This window comes from Rhopilema esculentum, chromosome 13, assembly GCF_057945365.1.
Source record: "Rhopilema esculentum isolate cy_ngs chromosome 13, ASM5794536v1, whole genome shotgun sequence".
In the NCBI taxonomy this organism is placed as follows: domain Eukaryota; kingdom Metazoa; phylum Cnidaria; class Scyphozoa; order Rhizostomeae; family Rhizostomatidae; genus Rhopilema; species Rhopilema esculentum.
This window is the reverse complement of record NC_142827.1, coordinates 11915271-11925400: the sequence shown is the minus strand read 5'-3', so window position 1 is coordinate 11925400 and position 10130 is coordinate 11915271. Positions and strand designations below refer to the sequence as shown.

The window sequence follows — 10130 nt, the reverse complement described above, 5'->3', positions numbered from 1 at the left end:
AATTAGAAAATATGGTAAACAGAAAAGCTGCGTCACCAAGTCACAAGATACATTTTAAGGCTTAATTACACTAAACCAAACCTTAATCGACTACGCAATGAAAATTTACGTGAAAACCCGAACACATATTTAATAAATCGTATTGTGGCTGTGCATGAAATTCGAACTACGTATTAATAAAGAGGATTGTAAATGAACGATCTCACCAATCTTTGTTTACCGTTCCTTAGGCCATCGACTCGAAGAAAACAAATCAACTTGGTTTTTCTGTTACGTCTTTTCTCCAGCGAAATGAAAACTAACTTTTTACAAAACTAGGTGTATAAACATAAAACGAGTGGACGCGACAAGGGTGTTGTTGACAACGTAACTATGGATACGTAGACAATGGAAGGTGTGAATGACAAGATTACAATGGGAAACATGAATACGTTTAACAATGGTCGCTACATAGCTCCCCCCTAGAATGCAAGCGAGGAGAAGCATTCGATACGAGTATAAAATAAATGAATATAACAAATATTAGATTGTTCAAGCAAGCAAGTTAATATTCGAGTACATCCGGAAAATGAACTCTTCTCCCGGAGCGGGTTGTTCGGCTTGGTGGTAATGTAGAAGTAGTAGAAGGTTGAGCGGATGAAGGTGTTGGTGCTGTTGGAACTGCAGGTGAAGGAAGTATATGTGTGTCGAGGTATGCTGGTTTGAGACGGTCGATGCTGATAGTTTGTTCTTTTCCATGCATGAGAATGGTGAAGTGTTTTGTGTAACGACGCAGGATTTTGAATGGTCCAGTGTAAGGAGGCTTGAGTGGTTTGCGGACAGCATCGGTACGGACGAAGACATGGGTGCAGTTATGTAGAGCTTGAGAAAGGTACGACTTGGTGATTTGAGGACGTGTTGAGGTTGATTTGAGTGATTGCATGGCGGATTGAAGACGATCGACATAGCTTGTTGAGTCAAGGGCGGGCGAGGAGGTGTCTGGAGTGATAAACTGTCCTGGTAAACGGAGAGATGTGCCAAAAATGAGTTGCGATGGGGTGCAAGCGATGTCTGCTTTTACTGTATTGCAGATGCTGAGTAGAACGAGTGGGAGGATTTTTGTCCATCGGGACGAGCCAGAATAGGCTTTGATGGAAGATTTGAGCTGGCGATGGAAACGTTCGATCATGCCGTTTGCACCGGGATGGTAGGCCGTGTTGCGAATGCGTTGGATTCTCAGGAGCGCTGTGAGTTGGGTGAAGAGTGAAGATTCGAATTGGGCACCACGGTCCGTTGTGATGGTAGATTGAACACCAAAGGAAAAATATTGACGGTGGAAGTGGGCCAACGATGTCGATGTGGAGGTGGTCAAAGCGTGCATCAGGTGTGAGAAAAGTTCCAAGTGGAGAGGTGGTGTGGTGATGAATTTTTGCTTGTTGGCACTTTTGACAGGAACGGGTCCACTCACGAATGTCCTTGTTGATGCCGGGCCAGACAAAACGTTCTGTAATCAGGTGTTGAGTAGCATGAATACCTAGATGAGACAGAGAATGGAGGCTGTCGAAGACAATTCGGCGGAAAGATGGTGGAATGTCTGGTCTTGGTGTAATTGTGGAAGTGTCGCAGAGTATTTTACCAGAGGAAAATGGTAATGGGACATCTTTGAGACAAAGAGATGACGTAGTGTGCAAGGAATGTATCTCTGGATCTTCTTGTTGGGCTTTGGCGAGGAGGTTGAAGTCAATTGAGGTACTGCAGTGGGGAGCGTTGATGTCCACGCGGGATAAAGCATCGGTTACTGGATTGTTGGACCCCTGGATATGGCGAATGTCATTCGTTAATTGTGAGACATAATCCAGGTGACGGGTTTCTCGTGGCGAGTAGCGATCTGGTGAAGATGATAAGGCATTGGTCAACGGTTTGTGGTCTGTCAAAACATAAAATTCGCGTCCCTCGAGATAGTGGCAAAAGTGGCGTATGGAGAGGTATATTGCGAGCAGTTCACGACCAAAGGTGCTGTATTTGACTTCAGCTGGTCTTGAATGTGTTGCTGTAAGACACCCCCGACTGCAACGTTAGAAGCATCAACCATAAGGCAATACGGTGCTTCTGAAGACGGGTGATTGAGCATTGTGGCCTTGGCAAGTGCGGTTTTGATGTTGTTGAAGGCAGACAGCGCAGCGTCGGTGAGCTTGAATGACTTGTTGGAAGATTTTCCAGAGAGAAGATCTGTTAAAGGTTGCAATATTTCTGCACAATTTGGGATGAAACGGCGGTAAAAATTGATTAGTCCAAGGAATTCTCTGAGTTTCCGGATTGAATTAGAATGTTGATAATCCTATATGGTCTGGACTTTGGCTGGATGCGGAGAAATTCCATCTGCTGAGATGTGGTGTCCAAGAAAGTCGAGAGAAGAAACTGCAAACGTGCATAGTTCCAGATGTTGAAGATGCTCATCGTTGGAATGATTGGCAATCAGGAGGTCGTCGATGTAAGCATACACGAAATCAAGGCCTCGGAGGACTTCGTCGATGAATCGTTGGAATGTTTGAGCAGCGTTCCGCAGACGAAAAGGCATACGGATAAATTCAAACAAACCAAATGGAGTTGAAATGGCGGTTTTTGGAATATCATCTGGATGGACTGGAATCTGGTGGTAGGCTTTGAGGAGATCGATTTTGGAGAAGATTGTTTTTCCATGAAGAGATGCAGAAAAGTCTTGAATGTGAGGAATTGGATAACGATCTCAGGGCCGCCGGAGCCAGGGGGCCACGGGAGCACAGGCCCCCTGTTTCCAAAAAGTATAAACAAGTGCCCCTTTTTGAAAAATATATTGCGTGTATTTTTTCACTGCCAGATATTCTGCCTTTAGAAGCCAAGTAAAATAACTTGAATCTGGGCGTTGTTGACGGACCATTCACTGAAATTTTCTTAAACTGTTACTTGGTCTTGATGCAAAAAGTGCAAGCCCCTGTGATGAACAATAATAATTGTGAAGGAGACAGCCAGTTTCGCGAAAAAATTTATTTAGTATATCTTCAGCAACAAAACACTGAAAGGTCCGCATCAAGTACCCGGCGAGCACAGACAGGGGCGAAACTACTGGGGGGTATGGGGGGTGCTGCACCCCCCCCCCCCCCCCTCCAATCTTCAAAAAAGCAGATTTTGTCGGGCAAATTTATGGCTGCCAGTGTATCTGTCGGGCAAATCTGGAAATTTTCTTTAGGTCGCACTTTTATTGCTACTTTTTGCCCTAGGTTGGTTTTTTAATTCATGGTCTTTTCCCCCAACTTTTTTTCAATCTCCTCCCAGTTGGGAAAACAAAACAGAAACGAGGCAAGGAACAGCAACATATATACATTTCTGTCTTTCGTCCGTCCACCGATCAGCGCTTTCGTCTGGAGCTCAACGCGCACATGTTTATCTTCGCCTCGAGATAAAGTCTGAAGTATTGATCGACAGCAAAAGTATAGACGGAAAGTAAAGTGTGTTTGATGCGAGAAGGAAATGAATACTGTGTATACCCCTCCCCCCTACTTTTTGCAAAACAAGTTAGCTTTTTTCAAAATCTTTTGTTGTGATTTCTAAATTTTTCCCTTGAAAAGCCCCCCCCCCCCTAACGTTCCATCCTGCCTCGGAGCCCATAGAACACTGACAGTTTTAGAAGCATCATGAATCAAAGCATGGAGGATATACCATCTCGGAATACGTTGTTGAGAAAATCAATCAATATTTTCTTTTCCAAATGTATGAAACTTTCATTCATGAAATCATACATGTTTTAGAGATTTAGGTCAGGACATTTGAAGAAGACATCATTTGGGTTTTTAAACATTTCATAACATCAACAGGAGCATAATAAAACTATTTACAATAAACATGATCCAACGTGAACACCTTTTCATTACAACGTGGCGTGAACAACTGACTAATGCAACTTCGAGGTCTAGGAAAGAGTGAAGGATTAACCGCGTGCTGCTCCTTCACAACAATACATCCATAAGGAGTTATGCCCCAAAATTATCTTAAGGTTTTACACTTACGGTTCGAAAGTATTGCACCCTTCGCTAGAAAATGGTCATACAGACGCCAAAGTTTTTTAACTAAAAAAATTTGAATAACCATAACAAGTAACAGGAAGTTTTGATCAGTTCAAGCGGGAAATAATATAAAATTTATCAAGAAATTGTAGTTAAGATATGAATTGCAAAAATCTTTCGAGTTTATTCTATTTTTGAACAATATCCATGATTACGAAAACATGAAAATTGAGCTTTGATGATAGGTATACCTGTAAAATACCTCCAATAAAAAACTTTTCTTTGCTTGAGGGATTTTGTTATGGTGAATTTAGATATACGTACTTTGTGCTTGGGTGTCTAAAAATATTGAAATTGCTTTCGGAGCAACCGAAAATTGAAAATGAAACTCAGAGAATGCAACTGAAGCTCTTTTTTGTTGAAACATTGTAATCTGCGTAGCTGTTTCTAAATTCCGAAATTCCCAAGCTGTGTTTTGGTGTTCCACTTTGATAAAATTGAGACCCTACTTCAATCTCTTTTTTGAATTGCTCTCTTAATAGCTAGGTGATTAGCTAAGTGAAGACGTTTTTTCTTTTATAGAAAAGACAGGCCTTACAAATGTTTATAGCCAACACCAGAAAAACTAGAGGCATATTTTTTAACTTAAAACAAACAGCCTGGGTCTAAAGACCCTCTCTCGGGCTTCCCGATGATTTGAGCCCTTGAGGCGATGTGCTCTAAAAATGAAGTTCATGTAGGACACGCCCTTTCATCAACCATGCCACGCCCTTTCGTCGGGCAACTTAGCTTCAGACCCCCCTAATGAAAATAGTAAAGTTTCGCCCCTGGGCACAGACAGTTGGTCCAATGTATATCGTGTGTGTTCCTGAAAGTAGAAACTTGACCTCTATCTCTGATTCTGGGTTAAGTAAAATGTACCCTATTCTGTGACTTTGCCAAAATTTTGTAACCCTTTTCACTGAGAACATTCAAGCTTGTGCAGGGATTTTTTATTATACCAATTCATGTTAGAACCATTCCTTTTCTTAAACTTATGTCTAGGCAAGATAAAAAGCAGAGTTCACTAAATTTGATTTTAGCAACAATCCCTTATGGTTCATAATATATATTAACAAAATCAGGCAGCTGTAAAACTATAACTACAACATATTGCTCACTTCATTACATTCAGGGCCGGCGAAACGTATTTGAAAGTGGGGGGGGGGGGGGGGAGGGGGCCAAATATGAAGGTCTTGAAAGGGCTTAGGTTAGGCCACCATGGTTGGCGGCAAGAAATTTTTGAGATTATCGTATTTTAGGGATGGCCAGAGACAGTATCTAAAATGGAAAATCCGAGAAAAATCCGAGAAATATCCGAGAAAAATCCGAGGACGTTTACTGAAGGAAAATCCGAAGCAATATCTTTAAGCTTTGCTTAATCAATATGTACAAGTTCAGCAAAAACAGGAGAACTATTAACTAAAATAAAAGCAAATTAACCAATTTGTACACTTGGGATATTGTTTTGTAACATCTGATCTTAAATATTTCGGAAAAAAGGTGCTTTTAACAAAAATCAAAAAAAGTTTTAATAGAATTTACAATTGCGTCTAGATTTTCTTTTTTAGTAGGAATGGATTATCGATACAATCAAGTGTTGAAGTTTTTTTGATTTTACTTTTTTAGAACAAATCTGCCCATTCTTTTTTCTCATGTCCTCAAAAATTTTCCCTATCGTCAGTTTCTTTCCCTTCCACATCGCTAGCAATTCCTCTCTTTTTGTAATGTTCCTGAGAAATTTGTTGTTAACAAATAGACCTTGTGAGCCACGTTTAGGCAATAGAAAAAACGAAACTCCGTCAATTTGTGCTGGCACCAGGTTATTCTGGATCAGGTTTCTCGATCTATTTTTTTTTTAAGCCAAGCTGTTTCTCGTTGTACAACTTAGACAATGACCGATTCCTTTGATCTTATTTCCCATAATCAAATTTATATATGTCTTCTATGGTAAAGTCATAGCAACCAAGCTAAATCTAAAGGCATATAAGCTAAATTTATATATGTCTTCTATGGTAAAGTCATAGCAACTAAGCTAAATCTAAAGGCATGTAAGGGATTACTAAACACAGTTACTTACAGAATGCTATACTACATTTATTTCCACTTTTGCCTAAAACTTTCCTTTAGCTCTGCAGAAAAGTGGGGGGGCCATGGCCCCCCCTGCTTTCGCCGGCCGTGACATTGTGTTAAATTTTTTTATTAACATTAAAAAGTTGTGTCCCTGCAATGAGTACTTGCTAGCAAAAACGTTAAATTTTCTATGGCAGTGAAGAATGTGCCCGCACCTCCAGTCGATTGCGTAAAGACGACTTAAACATAAAATTTTGTAGCTTTTAAAAAATATTCCATGGAGGCGAACAAATTATGTGCTTTAGTGGCGATGGGAAGGCGTAAATACCAAGGGGGACTAAATCGTTTAAATGTACAATTAAAAAAATTGAAATCATTACTCGAACGAGCTTTCGATAATCATAGAGACTGAAACTTTGCTTTGAAAGGGAGAGGGATTGAAATTGGCATTGAAATATATAAAGACTAGGAATTCAAAATTCCATTCAGTTCATATTTTGGGTTAGATTCATTGGTATGTTGCAATAAATTTGAACACTCGTTTAGTATAATTCGCCTGCCATAAGGTTAAAAGAAGGATGTGTGCTTGCCTCTTACCCGGGGCCAAATCCACTTACACTGCAAACTAAAAGGAAAGACAAGTACAGCGTATTGCAATAGAGGTATGAATCATACATGGAGGTACAAATCAAACATAGAAATGTCATTTTCTTATAAATTTCTAAATTACCATGAAATCTGTACCATTTTTGGCATTTACTAATGTTTCGAAAAAAAGATATTTGTGCCCTTTTTATTCGTTTTGGGGCCCCCCCCCCTGCGTCCGGCGGCCCTGTGATCAGGAACTGTGATGCGGTTGAGAGAGCGGTAGTTACCACAATGACGCCAGTCCCCAGGTGTCGGCTTGGGTACCATGTGAATTGGCGAAGACTAGCTGCTAGAAGAAGGGCGGATGATACCAAGTTGTAGCATGTGGTCGAATTCAGCTTCTGCCACCTTGAGGCGCTCTGGAGGAAGACGTCGGGACGGCAGAAGGCAGGAGGGCCACAGGTGGTGATGTAGTGTGTGATGTGGTGCTTGACAGCAGCATCGTTGTAGCATGGACGGATGATATCTGGAAATTTTGCAAGAAGATTCTGGTAGGGTGTTGCAACTTCTGGAAGACAATACACAGGACATGGAGAGCGATGCAAAGACTTGATGCCATTCACCGTTTAGTTGGTAGTCGTGTCAATGAGTCTCCGATTACGGATATCTACCTTGAGACCGAAGTGTGCGAGGAAATCTGCGCCAATGATTGGAAATGGAACATCAGCAAGAACGAATATCCAACAGTAATTGCGGAGGAGTCCGACATCTATGGTCAAAGATTTTTCGCCAAATGTGGGGATGGTTGTCTTGTTGACGGCCTGCAGGGTAAGTGAGGAAGGTGGAGGATGTCGTTTTACAGCAGGTATTGGCGGGAGAACACTGATATCGGCACCTGTATCCACCAAGAAACGTGTACCAGTGGTACGGTCGGTGACAAAAAGAGGCGACTGTGGTTGTTAAGTGGGCCAGTGGGACTTGTCGCCGTTAGTCGCTGGCTTGGTAGTTTTCCGACTGCTGGGTGGAGTTGTTAGCTGTGAAGGAGCATGGCATTGTACAATGGTGGGCATTTGATCCAAATCGGCGATGGTACCAACAAATGGAGCATTTTGGGCGGGTAGCACTGGCATCTCGGCGATAAGTGGAGGACTGTGAAGTTGCTGGACTGCGACCACGTGAGCGAGAACGAGAGTATGAGCGAGAACGAGGCTGGAATCGACATTGAGTGACAAGAGTAGCCAGGTGCGTCGTAAGGCTGTTGACTTGGTTGCGGAGGTCGTGGAGTTCCTTTGCTACGGAGAAGTCAGCTAGAGTTGGCGAGATGCTTGAAATGGATGGCTGTGGAGGAGCAGCGTCAAGAATTTTGTCAGCTAGCAGGGCGAGTTCGTCGAGTTGAACGGTGTCAGGGGTCGAGGCCAAGATCAGCTGAATGTTTTGTGACAAACGTTGGAGAAAAAGACATTTTAAAATGCCATTTTCCAAGTTGTTATCAGCAAGGAGTTGACGCATTCGTTTCAGCAGTTGGGAAGGTTTTCTGTCGCCAAGTTCTTCAGATATCAACAATTGGTCGAATCGCTTTTGTTCAGAGGCCGTGGTTCGTTTGATGAGTTCTGTTTTCAAAACATCGTAAGAGTCGGTTGTTGGAGGTGAAATGAGAATGTCCCTTATTTCTTGTGCGATGTCTGGTTGGAGCGAAGATATCACGTAAGCGAATTTCGTTGACTGTGAGGTGATGTTGCAAGTCAGAAATTGTGCTTCAACTTGAGCAAATCAGACAATCGGGTCGTTAGGCCAGTAGGGAGGAAGTTTCAAAGTAACTGCTTGGACAGTAGGCGATGTAGCAGAAGTGGTCGATGTTGATGTGGATGCAGCGGCAGTGAATGGAAAATCGTTGTTCATGGTGATGTTGAAATGGCAATGAAAATGGCGTGGAATGGATGGGCAAAATAACACCAAATATGAACCAGTAAGAATCCAAGAATAAACGGCGATAAAGTGGAATAAACGGCAAAAACAACGTCGTGGTTACCAATTTAATAAATCGCATTGTAGCTGTGCATGAAATTCGAACTAATAATAAAGGTTGTAAATGAACGATCTCACCAATCTTTGTTTACCGTGCCTTAGGCCATCGACTCGAAAAAAACAAATCAGCTTGGTTTTTCTGTTACGTTATTTTTCCAGCGAAATGAAAACTAACTCTTTACAAAACTAGGTGTATAAACATAAAACGAGTGGAGGCGACAAGGTTGTTATTGAAAACGTAACTATAGATACGTAGACAATGTAAGGTGTGAATGACAAGATTACAATGGGAAACATGAATATGTTTAACAATGGTCGCTACACATATTTAATTTCCCGCCCTTTTCATCCTTGACGAATTGCGTCATGTTTTACACGGCCGTAGCAGTGAACATCAGTGGACTTGAGCTTTTCATCGATCTTCAAGTCTTTAAAATGAATATTCAAAGTACCCGAGTGCAAAAGAAATCGTACAATTGTAGTTTTTTTGAAGAGAAAGGTAGACTTCATTTTCTCTCAGTTGAATTTAGCGATTTATTTCGTCGTTAACACAAACATCAATGCCGACAAGAAAAGATTTTAACATAGGCTTGTGAAGGTAAGTTCATATTTGTTAATGACGTTGATAAAACAACTTTTAAGATTTAAAACTGTTATTTTTCTGTTCTCCGTCCCCTCTAATTATTATAAGGATTTGAAAGAGACAGTTTCAAGCCTTTGTAACTAACGATCGCGGAAAACTTTTTGCTGAGTACAAGGGCAGTTTTTTCGTAAATTCATCAGAGATTCCATTTTTAAAAGAAAATTAAGGTTATCTTTCAGCACATTTTACACTATTATTTTTTGTGGGTAGTGGTAAAAGCATCTAAAATAGGCCTAGCTCGCTACAATTGAAGCAGCCCTGAAATGCTTGTTTGAACGTTACAAATATAACAAGCCCGATACATAAATAAGTGCATTTATTTAAAAGTTAAAATAAAACAAGTCCGAAACAAAACGCATTCATTTAACAGTCACAAAAAAGCCCTGAACATTTGCCAGATGTTTCTCTCAATAGTTATAAGATTTGCTAATTGGTTTAGGTCTGGGGCAAATAAGTCTGGGGCATCAGAGCAAGCGCAAAATATATGATATAAATTTTATAAAAACATGGGATGAACACAAGCCTAGGAAGAAATTAGAGCGGATTATTAAATTTACGATAAAGAGAAGGCGAAATGATTTAAATGATAAAAAAGTGGCAGGGAAAGGAATTCTGAAACATGTGGTATTTTATAAAACGATGTAAACTAAGTAGTTTAGACACGTTTCTCACCTGCCAAATATAGGAGCAAGGAGTGCCAGTATTTTGCCGATCAAAGTAATGAACATAAAAACGACACAAAA

The 10130-nt window shown here is 40.9% G+C and overlaps 2 protein-coding genes across 2 annotated transcripts; both read right to left on the bottom strand.

Moving 5' to 3' along the window:
- Positions 1-544: 544 nt before the first annotated feature.
- Positions 545-1360, bottom strand: LOC148958662 (uncharacterized). Its single transcript, XM_089112196.1, has one exon. It carries the CDS (start codon positions 1358-1360, stop codon positions 545-547), a length of 816 nt encoding a protein of 271 aa, XP_088968322.1.
- A 6346-nt stretch (positions 1361-7706) lies between these two features.
- LOC148958661 (uncharacterized) lies at positions 7707-8618 on the bottom strand. Its single transcript, XM_089112195.1, has 2 exons — positions 8538-8618; positions 7707-8441 (listed from the first exon to the last, which is right to left on the bottom strand). The coding sequence occupies exons 1-2, from the start codon at positions 8616-8618 to the stop codon at positions 7707-7709; spliced, it is 816 nt and encodes a 271-aa protein (XP_088968321.1).
- Between the last annotated feature and the right edge of the window lie 1512 nt (positions 8619-10130).